We start from the raw sequence: 25,353 nt of genomic DNA, 5'->3' as shown, positions 1-25,353 counted from the left end.
TGCCTCACCAATCTACTAGAATTCTTTGAGGGGGTCAAGAAGCATGTGGACAAGGGAGATCCAGTGGATAAAGTGTACTTAGATTTTCAGAAAGCCTTTGACAAGGTCCCTCACCAAAGGCTTTTAAGCAAAATAAGCTTTTATGAGATAAGAAGGAAGGTCCTCTCATGGATTGGTAACTGGTTAAAAGTTAGGAAGCAAAGGGTAGAAATAAATGGTCCATTTTCAGAATGGAGAGAGGTAAATAGTGGTGTCCCCAAGGGGTCTGTACTGGGACCAGTCCTTTTCAACATATCCATATATGATCTGGGAAAAGGAGTAAACAGTGAGATGGAAAAATTTGCAGATGATACAAAACTACTCAAGACAGTTAAGTCCCAGACAGACTGCAAGGAGCTACAAAAGGATCCCTCAGAACTGGGTTACTGGGCAACAAAATGGCAGATGAAATTCAGTGTTGATAAATGCAAAGTAATGCTCATTGGAAAACAAAATCCCAACTATAGATATAAAATGATTGGGTCTAAATTAGCTGTTGCCACTCAAGAAAGAGAACTTGGAGTCACTGTGTATATGTCTGTGAAAACATCCACTCAATGTGCAGCGGCCATCAAAAAAGTGAACAGAATGTTGGGAATCATCAAGAAAGGGATAGAGAATAAGACAGAAAATATCACATTGCCTCTGTATAAATCCATGGTATGCCCATATCTTGAATACTGCATGCATATGTGGTCGCCTCATCTCAAAAAGGATATATTGGAATTGGAAAAGCTTCAGAAAAGGGGAAAAATTATTAGGGGTATGGAACGGCTTCCATATGAGGAGAGATTAATGAGACTGGGACTTTTCAGTTGGAAAACAGACAAATAAGGGGGGATATAACTGAATCTATAAAATCATGACTGGAGTGGAGAAAGTAAATAAGGAAGTGTTATTTACTCCTTCTCATAACACAAGAACTAGGGGTCACCAAATGAAATGAATAGGCAGCAGGTTTAAAACAAACAAAAGGAAGTATTTTTTCACACAATGCACAGTCAACCTGTGGAACTCCTTGCCAGAGGAGGTTGTGAAGGCCAAGACTATAACAGGGTTAAAAAAAGAACTAGTTAAGTTCATGGAGGATAGGTCCATAAATGGCTATTAGCCAGGATGGGCAGGGATGGTGTCCCTAGCCTGTTTGCCAGAAGCTGGGAATGGGCGACAGGGGATGGATCACTTGACGATTCCCTGTTCTGTTCCTTCCCTCTGGGGCACCTGGCACTGGCCACTGTTGGAAGACAGGATCTTGGGCTAGATGGACCTTTGGTCTGACCCAGTGTGGCCGTTCTTATGGGACTTCCTTCTTCGGGCGTTTCAGCTTTCTCCCAGCTGTTAAAACAAAACGGGGCTGGGGGGAGGGAGCCCCGCCAGCAGGAAAAAGCCTGACTGGAGTGGGTTGGGGGCTCTGTTTTCAGAAGGCCACAGACAGCTTTCTACTGCCTGGCATTGACACGTGAGTTCAGACCCTCCCCTTGCTGCTGCCTTTCTCAGTGATCCTCCCTCCTGCTCTGATCCCTTCGCTCCTCCCATGCCCGGTTCAAGCCCCTACCCGCTTAGTTCCTACACTCACCATACGCACTGCCCTCTGCCCTCACCCCCGGCCCCCTCGGCACCCACCCCTGCTTCTCTTCTGCCCGCTCCTTGTGCCTTCTTAGCCCAGCTGGCATGCCCCCAGTGAGCCCTTCTCCTCCATCTGCACCCAGATCCAGCTGGGAAAGCATGTGCCTCTGGTTTTCTGTCCTGGGCCTGATGCACTGAAACAGTGGTGCATTTCGCCAGCCAGCTCTGGGGCAGGGACACAGACCCCTTCTCTGTGGCTTTGTGCACACTGATGGCACTAGACAGACAGCGAGGATGTTCAGAGCTCACCACGATGCGGCGGGGGGAGGGGGGGAGGACCAGACACAGCCCAGGGCCACCTGACCTTCCCCCTACGGCAGGCTGTGCTGCGAGCTCGCTGGGGGGTGGGTGGGGTGGTCAGTGCGTGATTGCCGTAACAGGGAGCAGCTTAGCGCTCGAAGCAGCCTCTGCGCCATGCAGGTCCCCGCGTGCTGTGCAGTCGGCCGAGTGGGTCCGGATGGGGTCCCGCATGCAGGAGGGTAGGCTCATGGGCTGTGTCTCTGAAGTGAAGGCTGTCCATAGGCCGCAGGGGAGGACTCTAGGGGCCCTCTGCCCGCTCCTGCCTTAGCCACATGCAGCTGGCGGCGTCAGGAATGAAGTGGGGACAGTGGGAGCGAGTTCACATGGAAAGTTGCTTGCTCTGGTTTCCCGAAACTTTCAGCTGAAATATTAGTATTCATTCATAGCACTCCGGGGAGGCATTTCAGATGGGTTCATTTGCAGAGAGATGAGAAAGCCCCCATTTCTCCCCCCAGACACATCTCCAAAGCAGAATCTCCATATGATGTGGGCGGCAGGGAAGGTGCCCTTGGGACGGGGGCGTTGTTTGACCCTCAGTGAAAGGCAGCATACGCAGTGGAGGAAAACCAGTCACATCTCTGGTTAGTTACCAGCGAAGCAGCCTCAGAGGCAAACACAACATGAATTATTTGTTGCAATGTTGCTACCAGTTTCCTCCTCCTTTCATTTTTATTTTTACCCCTGTAACTTCATCCATGTGCCAGTTTGTGCACACTGTTATTTGCCTTCTAATGAGCTCCAGTACTGACTGTTCCAAGGCTTTGTTAAAGCCCAGTCAAGGATGTTAAAGGCGGCTCTGAGTAACGAAAGGACCCATATTCGGCAGCACCTACACATCCTGTGTACACTAGTGCCAAGAGAAACCACTGAGACAAGCCTTGTGACGGAATAGGGATCATCTCTCAGATGAAATGTAAAATGGATGCCCGGGGAGCACTTTAAAGAGCTGGTGGTAGCCCTGTTCGTAGGAACTGGGTCGTTCCAAAATTCCATCTTTGGCAACGACATTCGACCTCCCGACATACACCCTGCGGGTCTATCTGGACACAACAGTACGAAAAGGCTGTTGCTTTCCGGTGGCATTTCAGTGGTGGGTGATACCTGTACTGACAGACCCGTAGATCGAGGGGCGTGAGTGGGGATAGATAGATAGATAGATGGGGTGGATGGGGATAGATAGATAGATAGATAGATAGATAGATGGGGTGGATGGGGATAGATAGATAGATAGATAGATAGATAGATAGATAGATAGATAGATAGAGGGGGTGGATGGGGATAGATAGATAGATAGATAGAGGGGGTGGATGGGGATAGATAGATAGATAGATAGATGGGGTGGATGGGGATAGATACCTTCAGTAAGAGGAGAGGGAGTGCAGGGCGGATTGCAAGACTTGTAATTAACATTAGTAAAGTGATTTCTGATGCTAGGATGAAAGACATGCTCGAAGGACAAAGTATTAATACTCTCCCAAGACCAGGATATATAGTGTAATACCCATGAGTAACATTCAAATTCAGTCAAAGCTCATACTTCACAGCATCCACTCCTCACTGCAGGTATCAGGCAGGAATTCCCTCCCTCCCTCCCTCATAAGCAGTGCTGCAAAATTGCTGTGGTGCATTCTGGGTGATAAGACCACATGGGTGTGTGGGGAACATGGGAAATGTCTGTATTATTTTTAAGAAATGTATACACGTGACTCAGTTTCCCCATTCACTTTTCCATTGTTACCCACTGGGTGCGATGCTGATGAGTTAGGTGAGAAATGTATATGTAGCCTTTGCTTTCCCATTCCAACCAAAAAATGGCCCGAAATCCTGCATCCCTAATAAATGCTGCCTAGTTTTTAAGAGACTGCCCTGCATCTCTGCAAACATCGGCTAGTTGCAGAGCTGCCAAGAGGAGAATTCTCCAACAGGGGTCCCAGCTCCTTTGCATCCAGCCGAAGGAGCCCTGGTGAGCAGTAGAGGTGCTGAAGCCAGGGACTCAATCTCAGAGTAGCGTAGTTGAGGGTCTTCCCTTTGAGCAAAGTGCATGCCCAGATCTTGCTTTCGTGCAGTTGTGAAAAGCAAACACAACCACTGGCTATTTATGGCCTGCATGTGCTCGGTACACAACTCTGGCCCATTAGGAACCCATTATGAGGTTGATCTGATTCCATCTCCTGCCTCTCATTAGGGATTACTGGAAAATGAAAGGAGAATTTAGCTTGTTTTAGTTTATTTTAGTCTGAGATTACAAGAAAATATATTCAGTGCCTCTCTGCCCTCATCCCATCCCCACTCTGCCTGGGGACTCAGTGTGCCTCTTTAAAGGGTTGCTGCTAATATCATGTGTCTAATGGATTCAGGCAATTATTCTAAAGTAGGAGCTTTAATTACATTATTTTTGTCACTGCTCATTCGGAAGACCCCTTCGCTATATTTTTCCCTTGCCTGTCATATGGTGCTGAAACATAACTTAATTTTGCTCAGATAAACACGAAATTGTCAGTGCAATTAGTCTCGGAACAAAATTATTGTCAACAGGATTGTTTGTAGCCTAATTGCTGAAATGAGTTTATAGTAGATACAACATTTTAAAGTGGCCCCATTCTGATTAACTCTGCAGCTGCTGTGGCTTTTAAGGACTGATGAAGCCCCATCACCGTAGTATCTGGGCAACTCTCAACTACATATGGTTTTGGCCTCACAAACACTCCCAAGAGACTAGGAGTATTAGCCCCATTGTACAGATGGAGAAAGTGACACAGAGAGGTGACATGAGATCACATGGGGAGTCTGCAGCAGTGCAGGGGACTGGATGCAGATCTCTGAGTAGCATGCTGGTACTGCAACCCCATGATCTTGCTTCCTCGTTCTGCTGTCCCCTTTGACTTGGCAGCGCCAGCATCCTCTGGCACCTTGCAGCTGGCTTGCAGAGGGGCTGAGCTCCCACTGCATCTCTACCAAGCAGGCTGCTGGGTAGTCCAGCAATCAGCAGAGCATAAATAGCTACCACGGGCCATTCCACTGGGGCATGAGCATGGGTCAGGGGCCAGCACTGGAGATGCAGTTTTTCCCAGCACATCTGTCAGGCAGCAATTAAAGCACCAACACGACTCCTGCTGGCACAGAGTGCAGTTTCTAAAGGCCACTATGTCCTGCCTGTCCCTCCCCCTATGAAGTCATCAAGTGCAGAGAAGAGAAACTAGATCAGCTAAAGCATCTCCCAAGGGGTTATCATAGCTAAGGCTGCGATTTAGTCCCAGAGGTCACGGAAGTCATGGAATCCGTGACTTCAGCCAGCGCAGGCTGGGAGCTACAGGGTGCCCTGCCGCCTGCAGCTCCCGGCCACCACAGGGGGGGGGATTCCCAGAGCTCCTGGCCGCTGCAGGAAGTGGGGGGACCCCCAAAGCTTGGAGCCACCAGCAGAGGGGGACCCTGGAGCTCCCCCCTCCCCAGGCTACCCATTTTGTCATGGGTATTTTTAGTAAAAGTCACAGACAGGTCACGGGCTTCCATGAATTTTCATTATTGCCCGTGCCCTGTCCGTGACTGTTACTAAAACTATCCCTAACAAAACCTTCACCTTACTCATGGCAGATCATTAATGCACCTGCACGTATCCAAACGAAGTGACTCATCGCACATATTTTTCTCCTAATGGATCAAAGGGGGCAGGCTGAGGACTGTACAGACGGGAAGGCTCTGACAGAGCAGAGATCTGGGAGGGAGGCTTCTGAAACCAAGGTGAAAGTATCGTTCCTCTGTGCATCACACAATAAAGGCTGATGGACTGATAATATAACAAGCTAGGGGGAAATGGGGTGTAATGGTCCTTGTGCATAGACATAACCAGAACAGAGGCACAAGGGGGCATTCATCCTCCTCTTCGTGTCCAGCTCTGGGCAGCCACAGGACTCATGAATTTTAATTCCTCATCTCTCCCCTCTCCTCCTGGCTTTTTCATTGTTTGGGCTCCTGTTGTCTTGCTGTGGCCCATCAGCTGAGTGAGCATTTCAGCCTGTATTATGTAAATGTTTCCCATAAAGAACCGCTATTCTTATGGGAGCTGGGGAAAGGCAGCGGCTGGTGTTTGATCTATAGGGTCCTGAACACAGGAACAGAGCCATGGCCCTCAGTACAGAACGGATCTGGGATGCAGGACGTGACATCTCCTAACCTGCTCTGGATCATCAGCACCTGAAGCGTGTGGTCCCCTTGCCTGACAAATACAGCCACACCAAGGGCTACAGAGCACGCTGGAAACATGGTTCTACCTCTCATGTCGACAGGACCTTACCTCTATTCCAGCCAGGCGTTCCCTGAAGTTTACTGTGGAGTTAGAGTGACTCCTGCCCTCCCTTTCCTCAGATGGAGTCTCCAGTGACCTGCGCCTCAGCAGGAGGCAGATTGCAGCAACTTGAGGCTCCGGCTTTGCCTTTGTGCAGTGTGGTGGCAGGGCCACTCACTCTTGCCCTGTCTCTCCCCCACTTATCCTCTGGCTTCAGGCCAAAGCAATTTGTTGCCTTGAAATTACCTTCAGCGGAAGCCATTACAACCAAAGGCAGGGCTATGTAATCAGCCTCAGACGGGATTCCTCACCCCCGGGCTCTGGGGTGGAGGGAGGGAAGCTGTGCAGGGAATGGTTACAGACCCACAGTAACAACGCAGCTGGCCGGGCCCCCGAGCCAGGCTGGGAATGCCCACAGCACACCAGCTCCAGGTGGGATGCCTGGTGCTTTGGAAACCTGAAAAGCTGAGTGACAGTTTTGTCTAATTGCAAACACAGCAGGGAGGAGCAGAGCATCCTTTGCTTTTCGTTCTCCAAGTGGTGCTTCCTGATTAGCAGCGCCTGGTAATTCTCGATTGCTGCTCAGGGGGTCGATCTGAATCTACTGATCTCTCTTGTGGCATATTCTGCCCAGGGCTTGTGAGAGACGCTCTGTGCTGGTGGAGGGAGCTGGGCTAGCAGCTCCTGGAGGCTGAAGCCACAGAACACAGGCAGAGGAAGAGCAGGTATAATCCATGCTAGGGGAGCGTGGGCCTTTGCCCCGCCAAGGTGAGAGGTTATTGAGCACTGAGCTGGAGGACCCATGGCTCAGGGCGGGCTCTGAGGGGCATTCAGCCTCCTTGGAGCCGTGCTCTATGACGATGGGTGGGAGACACAACCATTAGCTAGCAAGGGACAGAGAGCACTCTTTCACAGAGCAACCTCCTGGCCAAGTGGGTCATCAGAAACCCCACCTACAGCGAGAGTTTGTCCCCCTCGCTGGGACGCTCTTTAGGCTGGATGAGGGGGCTAATGAAAACGCCTGCTGCAGGGCATGGGTACAGCTGAGGAGTCTGCAGAAAAGGCCAGCTCTCAGGGCTCATCTGGTCTCACCCGCAAGTCCTCAGCGAGGGAAGAGGACCCATCCAGCCGCACTCTCTGAACAGCTGGGGCCTGGGTGGGAGGCCAGGCGGCTTCCTGAGGAGCCGGTCTCTCTGCTGCCTGCACTAATCACAAGGCATCGGCACTTCCCAGAAAGACATTCCTCAAGGCTAATAACCCTGTCCAGCAGGGATTGCTACCCTTTGGAGTGTGGCTGGAAGTGCCTGAATTCCCTCTCCTCTCCTGTGCATCCACCTTTTCATCACAGGGCTGGCTCCGTGCTCTTCGCCAGCTGACTGGGCAGGGGAAGCAGAGATTCCTTTTGATTTGGGGATTAGCATGGGGGGCTGCAGTGAACAAAGGGAGAAAATTATTCAGGTGCGGGTGGGCAGAGCCGCCCAGGGAGCCCGAGCACAAGAGGAGGGATGTCGTAACAAACCAGCCCCTCATTACACCCGCACACCGACCCAGCGTGCAGGGCCCGGGCTCTCTTCTCAGGCCTGGGACTGAGCTGCTGGGTAAGTCACTTCCCGTCTCAGTGCCTCTGGTCCCCCCGTGCCGCTCACTGTATTCATGCCTGGGAAGTGCTCTGAGGGGCGGGGGCAGAAGGGTTGGAACAAGGCAAAGAGCCGATATCCTCCCTATTGTCTTTATTCAGTCAGCGCTCTGTGCTCCCGGGGCTGTCTGTGCACCAAGCGCCTTCAATACCCACAGTACCGAAAACCACCGTGGTTGTGTGAGGCACGACGCTCTCACTCCATCTCTGCCCAGCTCAGGCCTTGCGCCCTGCCCGCCCTGCCGCTTACGGCCTCGTTGATGCCCTGGGCCACGTAATCCAGGTTGTGCGAGTTGATGCTGCAGACACTGACCTGGCCGTTCCCGAGAAGATAGATGTGTTTGTGCCTCTCTAGGAAAGCCACCTGGGACGCTAGCAGAAGACACAAGCCTCATTAGTCACCTACGATCCCGAGCCCAGAGCTGGGGTATGGCCGAGTGATCTAAGAACAGGCCGGGAGACAGGAGTCAAGGGGTTCTAGGCAAGTCCCAGTGCCTCAGTTTCCCTTTCCGTTAAATGGGACTAGAAATACTGCCCTCCCTCCCAGGTCATGGAGAGAGGGTCTGAGCAGGGTCATTGCAGATGCGAGGCACTAGCCGCACTATCAGTTCTGAGCGGTGTTATCTGTCAGCTGCGAGAAATAAACGTAGAGAAATCAATATACCTAATAGGGAACAATGCTGCCACATCCCTCCAATCATTCCGTAGGTATTTCCTAGCCACTAGCCATCCCAGCCTAGGGATTTCGCTCCCCTTGGGGGCTGGAAGCCTTTGGCAAGCGTCCCCGGCCAATAAGCAAGTAAAGAACATCACTCTGACAGCTGAGCCAGCAGTCATCTCTACTGGGGGAAAAGGCCAGGCGAAACGCCCTGGCTATGTATCACCAGGGATCGCGTAACACCACTGCTTTACCCTGCCACCACCCCCAAACGTCTCCCATGTGCACCAGTTTGGAAGGGTCCATGTTTTGGAGGGTCTCTTCCTGCTTAGGGAGGGTTTTGGTTGGTCTCCACCAGGCCCCCCTGCAGCGGCCATGGTCTCACTGCCATGAGTAGGGAGAAGCCACCAAGACCAGGCATTGTCCTGAAGAACTCGCGCCAGCTGAAACCCAGAGCCAAGGCTGGGTAGAGGTTTGGCCAAAGCCCTCCTCTCCCCAGCTTCCTCCCGGCTGCAGGGCCCTCCCTGCAAGCCCTCCTGGCTACAGCAAAGATTTTTCGACACAGCAATGATAATGGTGAGCACATATGTTTGCTTGTTATTCATTTGTCCTGCAGGGGTGCCCACCTGCCCCTGTCAGGATCAGGCCCCACCGGTGCTGGGTGCTGTCCAGACACACGGAGAGACACAGTCCCTGACAGGCTGATCTCACACTCTAACAGCAGCGCATTTCCTTGGAGTGCTTTGCAAATATTAATGAATGCTGAAGTCTCCCATCCCTGCTGGATGAGAGGTGATGGCTGCTTTACAAAGGCAGGTGTTCAGTGGTATTATCCCATGTTTACGGATGGGGACACTGAGGAAGGCAGGTTTCCTTTTGGAAGGTATTTGGGAAATACTAAGTATAAGTAGCAGCAAAAAGAGGAGACAGCCCTGGGCGTTGAAGTCTTCTACCCAAAGAGCACCATAGCATAGGCACAATCCCGCCCACACACAGACCCTCACCTGCCGGTATGCATTAGTCCTGCCCTGGAGGGAAGAGATGGGGAAGGATTGTCCAGTGATTAGGGCATTAGCCTAGGACTTAGAAGACACAGATCCAATTATCCGCTCTGCCACAGATTTCATGTTTGACCCTGGGCAAGTCACTTAGTCTCTCTGGGCCTCAGCTCCCTTCTGTAATAGGGATGGCAGCACTGCCTTGCCTCCCAGAGGGGCTGGGAGGACAAACACATGACAGGTTGGGAGGCACTCAGATACTGTGGTGATGGGGTCATACAAGTGCCTGGAGAGAGGAGGGCTTTTAAACTCTGCTGCGTGCTTCCAGCTGGCTTTGGAATATTGTACCAGCACGAGAAAGGCTCTTGTGCCTGGACTCCTGCCCTGCCCAGCACAGGACTCCTGGCCCCAGCCTGACGAGCCTCTGACAAGTGACCACAGCAGGATGCCGAAGCTCCCAACATTTGAAGCCTGGCTATGATGAACATGGATCCCCACACCCAGCTCATACCAGCCCTGCAGAGCCAAGGGCTCAGCTCAGAAGGGATCTGTGTAGTCCGTCAGTTCGACGACGACGTTTTCATGCTCTCTCTTTTTGTGGATTCTGGAGTCCAAAGCGTGACGCGCGTGCTTGTGAGCAGATCGGGCAGACAAAGTCATTGGTGAGCGTCTTGGTAGCTGTAGCCGTAAGTGAGACGCTTTCCCCTTGCAGCTAACAATTGGTGACTTCTGTCCTCTTCAAAGGCTTGGAAAGCTCTGAGTGCTGTGTGTGGCCAGGCTGATCTACTTAATGCAGCCTTCTCAAGATCATCTGGTTTTATTGCTGTTCTTGGAGAGAGATGTGCAGGAATGACGTGTACGTGAGGTGAATTAAAATGGGAGAGTCATTGCACTGGGACCATCCCATTCTCTCGGCTGATGAAGCGTGGCTCAGTGGACAAAGACTGTTAGAGCTGGAGGCTGCTTTAGCTGCAGTGGATAGCCAGGACTTCTGCAGTGCCCCATTTCGCCCTCCACAGGATGTTGCTTTTCAAGCCGTTGGACCAATATATAATCTCCTTCACCTTGGCTACCAGAACAGTCTTTGTATGCTTGGGAGGGCAATCCCTAAATCACTGTCAGTTTCCACACTGCTGGTTACCCTCCCCTGGTTTAGCCCACCCGCCAAGGCAGTTTACCGGGGTCTGGCCGCTGTCGCATGCTTACAACTCCTCGGAGCCACAGGTGAGAGCCGGGTGTCCAGTGAGGAAAAGAACCACTCAGGGAGTGCGGCAGTTCAAATCACTCAAAGGTGCTACCTCTCCCATACACCCGCAATGAAAAGGTGACAGAAGAGCAAAGGATGGACTGACTCATGCCCCACCAGGAGCAAGGACAGGCTGCTGCCCAGCCTCTGAGGATGAAAGGCCGTTCCCAGCGCCCTGGCTCACTGCCACAGCAGGGAATGGAGGAGCGCAAGGTTCACCCAGTTGCCCAGGACTCTGGCGGCACGGAGGAGGGGCAGGCGGGTACTTACGGAGCAGCCCAGTGAAGCTGCGTGTCCCTGACTGGGCCGTGAGGTGCTCCCAGCAGCCAGGCGTACCCAGAATCCGCAGCTTCTCCTTCAGCTTCTCCCGGATCAGCATGATCCTCTCCGCCAGTGTCTGGAGACTCTGCTTCCTGCAGGGTGCAGCAGGAGGGTTACAGGGATCTGACTTCCCCTTCCAAGGGGCTAATGGCTTCACTGGGCTGGGCGGGGGCGGGGGGTGTGTGTCTTCCTGAATTCCCCAACCCCAGCTCACACGACCTGTCCGGGTCTGGTGAGGCAGGTCCTGGCTGCTCTGGGTAGACAGCAGACTGGCCCTTTCAGTCACAGAAGGGGTTTGTCACAGGGTGACTGGCCCCTGCAAGAAAGGAAGCAGGGTTCAGTGCACCCAGACTGATCACCTGCAGCCCAATGGGGCTTAAGGAAGGCACCTGGGTCTTATAAAGGGAGAGACAGCTGCAGAGGAGGGGGCATCTGCCTGCAGACCCTGCAGGAAGTAAGAAGGGCCCTGGAGGGCCTTGTGGCAGCAGGGAGAAGGTGCCAGCAGGGAAGGCCGGGCTTGAGGCACGAGATGGTGGAAGGAAGGCAGACGCTCCGGGCGGAGGGGCTGCCCAGGTGGGCACTGGGATGAAAGTATGAGTTCTATTTTGAAAGACTTTGTGCAGGATGTAATAAACTGGACCCCAGGATATCTGAACTATGTGGGCTTTTTAAGGGAGCCTGAGTGAAGGGGAAACTGAGGCAGATTTCATCAGCACCATACTTGGCCAGAGGGGATGATATAGGTCAGGAATTCCCTTAGAGGGGTTTTCCCCCCAGTGTCTCCTCCCCCCGCACCCCAGAGCTGGCTGCAATTTGCAAAGCACCTTAGGCTGCTCCAGAATGAAAGGGGCCCTGGGCCTGCCTAAGGCTGTAACCCTAGTGTCCTGCTGGAAAGCATGAACTACGTGTGGATTATCTGGCCTGGTGCAGCAGTCGCTCCCTCTCCCCCTTACCACTTGCTCAGCAGGGCTGGGTTGTTCAGCACCGTGGCGATGACCCGGGCTCCCAAATTAGCAGGAGTGTACCACATCCCCATCACTAGCTTCTGCAGCTGGGAGCAGATTCCCAGCAGCGTCTCGTTGTCCCTCACCACCACGATCAGGTTCCCCACCCGCTCATCTGCCCAGGTGACAAGAGCAGCGTGGCAGGTAGGACGTGCCCCCCCCATGCAAAGGGCCCCTCCCTGTCCCCAGAGCCAGCCCTACCCTAGGCTCTGCCCTTCTCAGCCCCAGCCCCCTCCAGCCCGTGGACCGTCCCCCAGCCCACACACACCACCCCTGCTGTGGGAAGGGAGCCCGTTCATTCAGTTTTGCTCTCTGAGACTCCAGGTGTCCTTTCCACTGTCTGCAGCGACCCCTAGTGCCTGTTCGGGGGTCCAGCATTGTCTTAGGGCAGGTACCCAACTACCCGGGCTTCAGCCAGCCGGGGTATGTCGCCATCCGCTGCCATTCACCCTCCCGGCTGCATTGTAGACACATCCTTAGAACCAAACCAGGCTGGCCCTTGTCTCACAGGAGCCCCTGCTGGCATCACCCTGAGGGGCTGGAGACGCGAGCCAGCCGGGACCATCCTGTATTCCTGAGCTCCGGCCTCAGAGAGCTCTTAGCAGGCACCTGAGGCCACACGGGGAGAGTGGCGGGGAGAAGCCGCCCAAATTAAACACCCTGCTTCAGAAAGTCAAGGCTTCCCCTCCGCCTCCCATCCCGGCTCTCCCCCGTGTGCGGCTGTGAGCCCAGGACTCACTGTATAAGCCGAAGGTTTTCGAGAAGGATTGGGCACAGAAGAGCTCAAACCCTTGGGCCACAAAGTGTCGCAAAGCCCAGGCATCTCTGTCCAGGTCTCCGGAGGCCAGCCCCTGAGCTGGGACGTCAAAGAAGGGGAAGAGGCGCTTCCTCTGGGGACACAGTGGGGAACGGAGCACACAGTGAGACTTTGTCCAGCGTGGTAGGCAGGGCCAGTGGCAACAGGAGCTGGAGAAAAGCCCCTGCTCTCAGACTTACCCGCATGACCCTGGCAACTTCTTCCCACTGCTTGGGAGTCAGGCCAGTTTCCTCGGGAGCATGCAGCAAAACTATGGAGCAGTCCGGGGCACTCTAAAAGCAAGAGAGAGCCTGAGCTGCCAGCATGGGCTGCCTGCTGTTGGTAGTCAGGCCAGGCAGCCACTGAGCAGCTGCGAGATGTGACTAGACTTGGGTTTAGGGCGAGAGGCACCTGCAAAGCTCCAGCCAGCTTCATACCTCCAGCACCTCCAGGAAGTCGTCTATGGCTACAGCCAGCCTCACAGTGTCCCAGTAATGGTATGGCCGGATCTCTGTAAAGCCGGCATCTTGGAATATACACCGGAGGCTGTCTGTGGGGACATAAACCGGGCAGGTGAGCAGGGGTGTAGAGGACAGGATTGGGTACTAGCCCTGGAAATAGTTTATGAGCTCTCTCGTGGTGCTCACTGTAGTCCAAGAGTTAGAAGCTGTTATCCGGGACCCAGCGGTGCCCCTGTGATTTCTTCATAGTGTCGTTCTCATGTGAAGAGCTAACACCCCCAGGGACTTCATTCAAACTGCTGGTGAGCAAGGCGGAGAAAAGCAATAGCTGTGGGAAAAGTGCGGGGAACCCAAACCAAATTCCTAGTGCTGAGCAGGATTCCTGTACGCACCAAAATATCGCCTGCTCCCAGGCTTAAAACAGATGGGAGAGGAGTGCCCCTTGGGGATCATCCGAGCTACACACCGTGTCTCAGGGGTTACAACCACCAGCAGGCTCAGCAGAGAGGCCGAGCATTAAACGAGGCATGGGACTGTCCTCGCTGCACCTGGTCGTTAGATCGTTAGACACGCTGAGAGTTTCTGTTGAGTTTCAGAGCTGCTGTTGCACAGTTAAACGCCGTTTGGTTTTCCTTTGTAACACGACCACCCTGTGCTCACCCTGTTACCGAACTGGCCTGTCCCACGTATCACATATAGAGCAATACTGGAACCAGGGCTCAAGCATACATGACTTACCCCACTGCGGCAAGGCAATATAAACTGCTATGGGACTCGGGCTACTTCTATTGTACCAGCGCTGGAGGAATTCGGCTCCAATTCGAACAGCTCCCGTCCCTCCTACTGTGTGAACACCACCTGCCTGACTTACATGGAGACAAGAGAGCATCATCTATTACATCACCGGCCTGTTAGACCAAATGTCTCAGGGCTGCTGCATCTCTAGTAAACTAGAACACGATCCCCCCAGAACAAGGCATTACTGGAAATATCTGCGAGAGACAAGCTATAATGACACCACCTGAGGGCATGCAGTGCTGCGCAGGGCTTTGAAGAATATCCCTTTGTACACGGGCCCCCGTCCCACGCATTCAAACTAGCCTACTCTGGACCCTACCACCGCCTCATGCAGGACATAGACCATGCTTCTGCAATTCGACAGGGACAATGTACATCCTCCGCCAGGAAGCCAAACTAGACAGAAAAGCCCTACCCTGGCTGGCAGCTTCTGTCCTTAGAGCATCTCTTGCACTGAGGACCCCTCACAAAGGATGCAGACAGCAGAAAGGAGGGGGGGAGAAATAGTTTCACAAAAATTGCCATGATTTTCAATGTTGTTTTTCATCTCAGTTGGAGGAAGATTTTCCAATCAGAACTGGTTTTGTAGGAAACTGTGGTTTTCCAGTTGTGTCAATGAGCCTAGAGTCTAGGAGAGGTGTTTTTAAAACTGTAGATAACTCAGAATAATCATTTTTACCCACCATTGAAACACAGAGACCTTTTCCTTAGCAATGTTGGTCTGGTTGTGCCTGAAAGCCCCATTGTGCTAGGTGACACACGAAGAAACCGTGAGATAGAGACCCGCCTCTGCAGACCTTACAGTCAACACAGATACCGAAGGATTATTGGCCTATTTTACAGATGGGGAATTAAGGCACAGAATGATGCAATAACTTTTCACAGGTAGTCTGTAACAGAGCTGGGAATCAAACCCAGGTCTCCCGAGGGCCAGGCCAGCACCACCACCAGAAGGCCAGCCTTCCAGGACAATAACTAACTAGACCACAGTTAGATAGTGGACATTCTGTCCAACTGCACACTGGCACTCCTCTCTCCCCAGGTCTTACAAAAAGAGTCCCAGGGTCTTTAAAGTCCATGCAAAGCTGCCTGGAGATGACAGCACAGTGGATATTTTCCTGGAGGCAACTTGACTGTTGGTTAGACTAAGGGCTTAGGAATCAGGAAACCAACAGTTGAATTAAAGGGTTGCATCTGGGTTACCGGAGCTGGTGTCTGAGAGACAGGCACGCAGCTAATGGCGGGAACTGGCTATGCTCCCTGGTGGAGTTGTTGCCCTGGTCTATGGTAGCTCCAGCCAGATCTGCCATTGCCCAGTATAACCGCACCCACTCTAGGGATCTGTATGGTTGTAACCATAGTGGTTACTCACTGACACTTAGAGTGGTACAAAAACCTGTGTGTGGACTGGCCCTAGCAGAGGGGGGATGGGGCTAGATGGGGCAGGCTGCTTCTGAGAGGCTTGATGAAGTCATCATAAGTTACCATGAGAAGTACTGAGCAGGGGCTCAGAAGATTTAAGGCATGGGGTCCATGGGGTTTGCCTGTCTGTAGAGGGTGGGGGAGAGCTGGGTGGTTTCTCTTGCGGGTGGGGTGGGGGGTCTTTCCAAACTCAAAGATTTCAGCATCCAGCAGCAGCTTGCAGAGTCCATACCCTGTTCTCAATCACAGCACGGCTCTCCCTGCCAAGCGCCAGCTCGGTAGCTGCCCTGGTGAACTCAGGGAACCCAAGCACTGGGAGGTACTCGTGGTCCAGGGTTGGGTCATTGGCGATCTGCAGCAGGATCTGTCTCACAGTTGGGCAGACCCATACTTTGCCAGTTTCAGTCTGGCAGTCTGCAAGAAGAAAGAGCGGGCCAAGCTGTCCATGGGTGACAGGTGCCTCACTGTCCCAGACACACACGGTTTGCTAGTTTTTTTTAAAAAATCCTTTCCTTTAAGTAAAATTGTACATGACCCGACTGCTGCTGGGAGGTGCATGTCTGCAGCACTGCAGACTTGTGGCCTTTGCTTAGCCGCCGAGAAGGTACCCAGACAGCAGCAGTTCCAGCTTCTCCTTTTCCCACATATGCACTAGAGAATCTCAACCCCCAACCCACAGGTACCAGGGTTTGTGAGCACAGGCATCCATGGCTCCTCGGACAATGGTTAATGCCTGATCGCACTAGTGGCAACCGGCAGTGACTGCAGAGATAGCAGGACAAGGTACCCACAGCCAAAGACATGACCAGCAGCAGGTCCTCACTAGCAGGACTCCGCAGGTCTACAAGCAATAACTTATTTCATTGCATTTTTAAGGGGGCTTTTTCTTTAACAAGAGAAAACCACTTGTGACTGCCCTACCTGCCAGAGACATTTGCAATCCTTACAGCATGGCCGGAATCAGACAAGGGGCTGTACAAGAAGTCACCTTCCTACACTGCCTCTCTGCCCCATCTGTACATGGGCTTCATCACTGCTGACTTCACTCTGTACTGCACAGCTGCAGGAGCATGAGTTGGGGCCTATTTTAATTCATGCCTCCTCCTGATTGTCATTATGGCTGGTGATGGTGTCACAGGCAGAAGGGTGACACCCCCAGGGAGGTTTTGTCACCTTGGTTGTTAATATACTGTGCATGAAATCCTGAACCCCATTAAAGTCAACAGCAAAACTCCCATTGATTTCAACAGGGCCAGGATTTCACCCCTCTGTTCGGTAAAGCAAGCAAATGTGATCCAGCCACAGCAGAGAGAAAAGAAACCCAGACTCCCATGGCAGGACTTAGCTCCAGCCCGTTAGAGCCAGAAATCTTACTCAGGGTCTGTCTACACTGCAAGCTGGGGGTGTAATTCCTCGCTCTCAAGCTAACGTGTTAAAAAGAGAATGTGGCCACAGCAGCATGAGGAACTAGCTGCCCCAAGCATGTCCCCAGCTGAGATGAGGGGCAGCTCACCCCTGCTGCCAGTCACACTGCTGTGCATGGCAGCTTGATCAGAGCTAGCATGGTTATGCCTCCTTAAGCCGGAATTTACAATGCCCTTAGAAGAGGCGTGGTGCTGTGAATGCTGACCACAGACCCATGTTTTAGGCTCCCCTGCAGTCAGATGACATTCTGTGCCCAGTGGGGAAAAGATTGCAGCCCAGAGTGTGTGGCAGCCAACCAGCAGGACCTACCCCAGTGGTCAAGGTACACCTTGTCTGGAGATGGATCCTCCTGGTAGGCATCCAGGAGCCGGTCCGCTTCCCTCATGAGCGGGACATCAAGGAAGAGAGAGAGAGCGGCCATGGCCCAACATCGGCAAGAGGACCCTGCAGGTTTCACGCTGGTCCTTCGCTTGCACCCAAAGGGTCACTCAGCTGCCCCCAGGAGAACCCCAGGCTCTGCCCGGCAATGGAATGTTGGGACAGGAGTTGCCCAGGAAACAGCTGTTCCGAGTGGGCCCAGGCAGAATGGGTGCGATCCAGGAAGGTGCCTTGGTGCCGAAGTCCCATCGTTAGGTACCTCTGTGATCCACTGATCTGCTCAGCTGCTGCCTCAGCTCACTCAGCACCTGTGTTTTTTCCTTGGGGCATGCACGCTGCTGCAGCCTGCTAGGCGCCAGACTCCTGCCTCCCAGCCCCAGCCCAAGTCACAAGCCAGGAAAGATGGGAGTTCGTCTGCCTATGTGGCATGCAGGGGCCCAATCCAGCAGGCAAGCTCAGAGACCACCTGAGGCCCACGCATTGGGGCCCTCAGACAAGTTCACACAAAACAGCCAGGGGAGGGAGGAGGCACGGCTCTCTATAACTGTTAGAATGGTGAATAGGGCACTCCCCCATGCAATGGGAGACCCCCCAGTTCAAGTCCCCTCTTCTCCTGTGGGGGAGAAGGGATTTGAACAGGCTCTGTCACCTTTCAAGTGAGCAGCCACACACTGGCCTCGGGACTATTCTGAACGGGGAAGCAGACATTAAAGAAAGCGCAAGCTTGGAGGAGAGGCATTAGGCAGCTGAAGTATTGACATTGCATTTAAGTCACAATGCTAGACCCAGCTTCCCCTGCTACCCTAGCGGAGATGCAATATGAAGTTCTTGCAGTTTAGGGAGGATTCTACCCCACCCCCACCACACCTAGTGCCCACATCCTCCTCGCAGTCCCCACATCCTCCTCACTGGGTCGTGGAAGGGGGCAGTCTCCTCGCTGCTGATTAAGGAAGGTCTAGGCAAAGGTTGCTGGGTGGGTGCACCGCTGGACACATTCCAGAACAGAGCCATTTAGGGAACAAAAGAAGTTTAATGAGTAAAAGAAGAGGCCACTGGAGGGGAGGAGATGCAGCAGTTTTACCGCAGCAGAGATAAACCATCCCAGGGCGGTACAGCCTGGCTTAGAGTCTGAAGTTTTCCAGGGGCAGAGTCCTGCTGGTACAATCCACACACACTGCGGGAGGGGGCTGGACAGCTTCAGCAGACCTGTCCTGGGAGGAAAGCAGAGCATTAAGGCAGAACTCACTCTGCAGCAGGGCCACGAGCCAGCTCAGAAGCAAGGCAGGCGAAGGACAATGATGCCTCCAGCTGCACACCCTCCAAAATGGGAGAGCCAGAAGAGGACCATTGGATTAGGTGCCTGCCCAGACCAATGCAGGAGTTCCTCCTGTCATGCCGGGCTCTTTAACCCTCCCTAACCCTGTCGCACCTCCTCCTGGAACCTGCCCTGATTGAAGGGCCAGATTTTCAGAAGGAGCTCAGCACCCAACACACGCTGGCTTTGCCGCGTCCTTTTGGAAAGACGGCCACTTATTTTGAGGAATAAATGGGAGCTTTGGAGAGTCTAACATTCCAACCAGCATCCAAAGGAAGCCTGCAGCTGGTAGGACAAAGTAGCTGGAGCGTTCCAAACCGGGGAGCTGTTCCAGTGGTGGGACTAGCAGCGGCCCACTGTTTAGAGCGTACGAAGGCATAGGAAGGGGCAACAACTAGGAGGCAAGGAAATGAAACTAAAGGGAAATGCAGAGTGTTCCCCCCACAACGAGATGCCTCCTAAGCCCAGTGCTGGAAGCCCAGTCATTTGGGATAGTTAAGAAGTGGACTGGACGCAGCACGAGAAGCTGTGTTGTAGGAATAATCCTGTATTAGATGGAACCTAGTTGGCCCTTCCCCAGTCCTAGATTTCCACGAATCACTGGCACATCCTGACCCATGGATCTATTGCTGCCATAGTAGAAAGGCATTAAACACACTGGAGAGGGGCTTGACTGGACCATTATACCTGGAGCAAACATTTCAGAGACCTAACAGGAAAGAGACCAAAGAGGTTAGCCATCTAAAAGCAATGTTGTTGCCCAACATTAGAAGCTGTTGCTGGAGCAGAGGTGTGTCATTTTCATTACCTGTCCATGGAATCAAAGATATTTACAGCTTCTCCTTAGTGTCGCATGAAAAAAAGAAAGAAAAAGTGTTGATCAGAGTATCTCAGATTGGAATGAGAACAAAAAGAAAGTTCTTGGAAAGAGGTTAAAACTACTTTGAAAAGCTGGGAGATTGTTAATTTTTTCCTCTTATTTACACCAAATACAAAACAAACCATATTGAAGTCAGCTAGAATTAAATTTAGTTACTGTATCTTCTTCCACTACCGCCAAAGATAACGACTCCTCTGCTAGCCATCCTCCTCTGGCTTCGCATTTGGCATCATCTTCCACTGGAAAGAAGGGAGAATTGCAACGTTACAGGCAACAAAAACCTCCACCACCAATGTCCGTTGTTTCTTTAGGGTGCTGTGCCAAATTACTTCAGGTCATTCACAAAAAGCAGGTGATTGTAGAGGATCCCCTATTTTGCACACAAGGAGGCCTTAGGTTTGGTTGCAAATTTGCAGCTCAAGAAATACATTGTGTAAACACACACACACACACACACACACCTGTAGGAACTACACCGAGACTTCTGTGCCAGGAAGATGGACAGCGGAGGAAGAGGAAAAGGGAAAGCTACAGCCAGTGAAAGAGGATAGCAGCAGAGGAGTGGGGAGAGCTGCAGACTTTTATGGATCATTTCTCTTTTATAATACCTCCAGAGCACTTCATAAAGATGAACAGATCAAGTCTCAACACCTCTGCTAGGCCATTCTTCACTCTTCGTCGCAGATTGCGAAGCTCAGGGAGACACAGTGACTTGCTCAAGGCCACAGACAAGTCAGTGTCAGAGGTGCGAATAGATTCCAGGAGGCCTGGCTCCCAGTGCTGTGATTTGACCCCCCAAACAAACAAACACTCCCTCCATTTAAGCAGTGCCGGCACTTGGAGGACCAATTTTACTCACAGATCAGATGTTGTCCATTGAGATAAACCGGCCCAGTTCCAGACTTTAATTCAAAGGCAACAGGAGGGATAAATTCAAAGCCATCAAGACTGATCTGAAACAAAACAATTAAAAAAAATCCAGAATCACTGAAATATTGAGAAGAAAATCTGGCTTGGGAGCGACTCAGTGAACTTGAAGCAAAGCCAGCTGGTGGGGGCATTCCAGAGCAGATGGACTTTACATGGACCCCCCGGTCACTACACATTCTTTAAGAAGCACCTGCTGATGCTCAAGCCAAGCTCTGCCCTCAGTTACACCCACAACTGCACTGACATCAGTGGGGTCCCACAGGTGTAACCGAGGGCAAAGTTTGGAGGCAGACACCCCCCACACACACACACAGTACAGTAGGTGTGGATGGCATGCGGCGGATGCACAGATGCCACAGCCAAGTCACAGCCAAACTGCACAGCACAGAGACTATGCTTTCAGCACCCTGCAGATATGGCCAGGTGACTGGATCAGGCTCAGAGTTTGTTTACCTGGCTGAGTTAGTAGATGTGTTAAATTTTGTCTTCATAAGAAGACAGATAAGTTACACTTATTTGACTCGCCACTGGCGGATATGGAGAGCAGAGCAGGAAGACGTGGGATTTCTGACCTGCTTTTTCTCCTGGCAGGGGGAGCTGCACTAGAAGGTGTTCTCTGAATTCCAGTGCATGTCTCAGCTAATCGTTAGCATAAGGACTCCGGTCCATGGGTGGCAGCTTGCAGCAGGTGTGTGTTCAGAGCAGTTCCTAAACAATCAAGTAACTTATCGCACAGAGATGTTTTAATTCCAAAGACAGTATTACCTTTCACTGAACTCCGTGCTTAGCTCCAAGCATCTGCTTCATACATGGGTCTCATTAGACAGCAAAATGTATATAGGTCCTTACTCCCATCATGAGCTGGGAAGATCTCTAGCAATTTACAAATACAACCCAGCCAGCCAAAGACAATACATCCAATTTCAGTGGCTGACCAGAAAAGCGAAGCAGGCCAGGGGATGGGAGGTAGCCCCAAAGAAGAGCACAGTTGCTCTTTTTGAAAGTTAGCCCAGTCCTTTGTTAAATCAGGACGAGCGCTATCAATGAGTCCTTGAGTAAAACAAAAACAGATGTTTCTAGTCAAGATCGGATTGTGTCCTATTTACAGGGATGCGCTTTTTAATTTTAAGCTTTGATTTGTCTCTGGACTTCTGTCTTTCTACTCTCTGGTCAGTTTTAGATCCTAAGGCCAGAAGAGACTATTTGTGATCCTCTAGTCTGACCTCCTGCATAACAATAATAGATCGTCTTTGCCATGCATGTTGGTCTGCACAATGGGAGAGGAGCATTCACAAATTAACCTGCACAGCAACTTTGTGGGACAAGTAACTTCTGTGTGTTGTACATGTGGAAAGCTTGCTGAGAGCTGACTTTCAGAGGTGGCAGCTCCCATAGGATGCTCTGTCCCAAATGTGGACTAAGTGACTTGACCAGGGCTACAGAGAATCACCATTAGAGCTGAGATGCACCTGGTTCCTAGCCTGAGTGCTAACCTGCCCCACTGGCTCTCAGTCACTATAGCTGGGGTGTTAACATTTCATCTGAGGTTGAACGGACCATAATGTGTACAGTGGAATGCTATGCCAGGCAAAGGAGAGAGAAACAATCCGCTCGTTCATCCGAGAGGGCATGTGCATACACTGTAATTCCCCCAGATTAGTTGCTTGCTGGGCAGAGATTGTTCTGGGGATTGTCGTGTCAATCTCTTGGCTTCATGCAGCAGGTTTCCCCCAGGAGTTACCATGGGTAGGACAGAGAGTCTCAGTGAAGCGATGGGCACTGGCCTGTTGCCACCGTAGGTGTTTTTTGAAGCTACTGCCACCACGTGCGGTTCATCCTCGGCCTCTGCACTGAGACAGATCTGCAGCAGTGGAATGAAATGGATCCTCATGAAGCTGGGTTTGCTGTGGACTAATCCCCATGCAGCCAGCCAGCCTGCCTCCCTGCCCGTCCAGTGTGCCCTGAGCAGCGTCAGTGCCATCCCTCATTGCCAGCTGGCAAAAACCGGCAGCAATCCCCACATTCACTGAGCCAGTTCCCCTCCAACATGCCACAGCACAGGCCACACCCAGGCAGTGTTTAAAGGTGTTATTTAAATGTTTGCTTGGGATTTCGGAGCTGATTAAAGTCCTGGGGGCTGAAACCCTCTCTTCTGCCTGGGCAGGGGGAGCAAGTCTCCCCCAGGATTGCTCCCTCCCCAGAGTGCTTTCACCCTGACCTGAAGAGACCCAGGAAAGGAAAACATAGTCTGTGTTCAGAGCATAGCACCTTTGCTGGGCTTGGGGTCAAGGCCATGAATGCTTGAGAGATCAGCAGAGCTCCCCACCCAGCACTGCTCCTCTCAGACTGACCCTCAAGCCTCGTCTGCATGAGAGAGTGGCACCAGTGTAACCCAAGGTGAGAATTTCAACCAATGTCAGAGGGGATCCCCGACAAGTTACGTGGCTTACAGTTTTCAGTAAGACCAGGTGTTCCAAGAAGTCATCTTCTTCCATCACCACACACCTCCTGGTGCTGGTGTTCAGTTCACAGCCTATTGGGAAAAACACAGCTGGATTTGTGGGAGCATCACTGCCCCCAAACAAACCCTGCAAGATACAGGAAGAAAAACTGCAGCTGCTAATGGAAATTCTAGAGCAAAGAAATCCCTCTAGTCCCAGAACACACACATGCCACAGGTCAGAGACATAGACAGGCATTTCCCATGGGCAGAAACTTTAAGGCCAGAAGGAACAATTGTGATAATCTAGTCTGACCTCCCAGAGAACACAGACCAGAGAAATCCATCCAGGAATCCCTGCATCCAGCACAGTGGATTGGCTGGACTGGAGCCTATCATAATACGGTTTGTTGTGCGGAGTGAGGTTCGCCTCTAACTCTGCTCTGAAAGGTTATTGACTCCTTATGGGCTGTATTCCCAACACCCCAACTTGCAAAATACAAGCTGGAGTATTGGAAAGAGTCAATAGCTCTTTGTATTCCCCTCCCTAGCAGTTGCAATCCTAACGGACCTTCATACATAGATACGCCAGTCAAGAGCTTAATGAGGACACCATGTATCCAGTGCTTTGGTTTTCGTCATTTCATTCAGCCCAAGCCAAAGAAAACAAGTAGGATTTAAGGCTGGATTTAAGAAGCTGGAATGAAGTTAGCAGCACTGATCCTGGGAAGCTAAGTGCTGCAGATGCCAGAAGCACTGTACAGCAGCTAAAGGCAGGGCTAAAACTGAATCCTCAGGAGTCCAGTAGAGTTCAAGGAGCAGCTAAGCACGTACTTAGGCAGTAAGTCAACAAGAGCCACCAAGCCAATATTGCGCACTGCTTGGAGACTTGAAGAAAGGAAATGCGGGGGTGGGGGAAACTTATATTTGTAGCATGACTGCATATGCAATGCTCACGCCTAATCACAGGGGCTGGTGCTCTCCTTCAGCACAGACGGGTAGTTTGCTCAGAGGCTAGCAGGGAAGGCACATCCTGCTCTGATCACAATGCGGCATGGTAGGGCCCAGGCCCCACTTGGAAGAGGTAAGGGGGAAATGCAGTCTACGCCATTGGATGGAAATTATCCACTGCCCTTAGGGCGGGGAAAATTCACACCCACCCCTTTTATTAGATCATCCTGTGGCAGTATTTCTGCAACCTCTTCACAAGGGACCCCACCTGCTGCCCATCAACTCCTCCCCCGTTTTGCTGGCAGATACCAGCACACAAACAGCTCTGTGAACCCAGGGAACACGTCATCTTGCTCACCCCTTCGCAGTTGTACCCTTACCCCACAAGACAGCAACGGGTTTCTCTTCTTCAGAGCGCGGACTCAGGAGCAGGAGAGATGAACTCATTCTGCTCTAGAATGGACTCCACCTGGGCACCAAACAGCACCTACAGGAATGAACATGGCAGATCGGGCAAAATGCATCTTTTTGTTACCAAACCAAGAGCGGGAGCAGGAAGAAAAATAAGCGACTGAAGCTCTTCAAGTTTCCTGTATTGCACTGAAGTCACTGAGCCAGTGAGGAGCATTACAGAGATATTTTTTCCATATTAGAGGGTTTTTAAAGAGTAGTTTGCTCATGCGTCTGTAATAAAGACTCAGCTTGAGATGCTATTCTTGCAATTTTATATTTTTCGAATAACAAAATCCCTCCCTCTCCCCACGCCAATCACCTTGGTCAGGTGGAACAAGTAGTTTGCTCTGCCTGGGCTAGTAAAGTTTTCATGATGATTTTACAAACCTGAATTAAGCAGGGAGATCTGAAAAGTCAGGACACTGAAGAGAACAACTCCTCCCTTTCGCAGGCCAGACTGGTAATTGAGATCTTCAGGGGAACTAAAGACAACAGATTTAACAGAAGAGGTTGGGATCACTCTCTCAACATGGACTCATTTGAACTGTCCAGAACCTACCAGTATTTCTGAAGCCTCGAGAATATGGCTCAGCACTTACACTGGACTTTATACCCTCCCAGCATGGAGCTAGCCATAGCTACTGAATCTACATTACTCTAACTGACCCGGGGGGTGCGGGGGAGCCCAGGTCAGGTGCTGGGAGTTCAACTACCAAAGGAAGAGACAATCTAGGACAATTTGAGAATATCAGACACAGATAACCACATGGATTTCATCCCCTGACATTAAGTCAGAATTAGGATGGAAAGCATTCTCTAAACCCTAAGTTTGTAAAAAGCTTGCTCCATGAATATGCTCACAATCAAGATTTGCAAAAAGAAAAGGAGTACTTGTGGCAATCAAGATTAGCTCCCTCCTAAGCTAAGGGGGGAAAAGAACTGGGCTGTCCTGGGCCAATTACAAATGAAGGGTGGATGAGATGGGGAGCTAGCT

The 25,353-nt window shown here is 51.7% G+C and overlaps 2 protein-coding genes across 2 annotated transcripts; both read right to left on the bottom strand.

Annotated features, from left to right (window-relative positions):
* Positions 1-8,079: 8,079 nt before the first annotated feature.
* On the bottom strand, positions 8,080-17,433 carry GOT1L1 (glutamic-oxaloacetic transaminase 1 like 1; the record flags this gene model as incomplete). Its single annotated transcript, XM_084614978.1, has 9 exons — positions 8,080-8,255; positions 11,056-11,198; positions 12,060-12,225; positions 12,850-13,000; positions 13,107-13,199; positions 13,344-13,456; positions 14,106-14,229; positions 15,820-16,001; positions 17,322-17,433. The coding sequence occupies 9 exons, from the start codon at positions 17,431-17,433 to the stop codon at positions 8,080-8,082; spliced, it is 1,260 nt and encodes a 419-aa protein (XP_084471104.1).
* Positions 17,434-18,444: 1,011 nt separating this feature from the next.
* Positions 18,445-24,879, bottom strand: LOC311513411 (nucleoplasmin-like). The gene is made up of 7 exons (XM_084615231.1): positions 24,747-24,879; positions 24,287-24,393; positions 22,966-23,048; positions 22,257-22,376; positions 20,445-20,538; positions 19,742-19,824; positions 18,445-18,601 (listed from the first exon to the last, which is right to left on the bottom strand). The coding sequence occupies exons 2-7, from the start codon at positions 24,351-24,353 to the stop codon at positions 18,512-18,514; spliced, it is 537 nt and encodes a 178-aa protein (XP_084471357.1). The 5' UTR covers positions 24,354-24,393; positions 24,747-24,879; the 3' UTR covers positions 18,445-18,511.
* Between the last annotated feature and the right edge of the window lie 474 nt (positions 24,880-25,353).

The sequence above is a fragment of the Lepidochelys olivacea genome (assembly GCF_965140295.1).
Source record: "Lepidochelys olivacea isolate rLepOli2 genome assembly, chromosome: 26".
NCBI lineage: Eukaryota > Metazoa > Chordata > Testudines > Cheloniidae > Lepidochelys > Lepidochelys olivacea.
This window is presented reverse-complemented; position numbering and strand designations above follow the sequence as displayed.

Coding starts and splice junctions, on each gene's coding strand:
- LOC311513411 (XM_084615231.1), bottom strand. CDS start 24,353: ATGAGTTCATCTCTCCTGCTCCTGAGTCCGCGCTCTGAAGAAGAGAAA. Junction 20,539..22,256: donor GACTCTCTGTCCTACCCATG/GTAACTCCTGGG, acceptor GTTTTGTTTCAG/ATCAGTCTTGATGGCTTTGA. Junction 18,602..19,741: donor CGGTAGTGGAAGAAGATACA/GTAACTAAATTT, acceptor CTTTCCTCCCAG/GACAGGTCTGCTGAAGCTGT.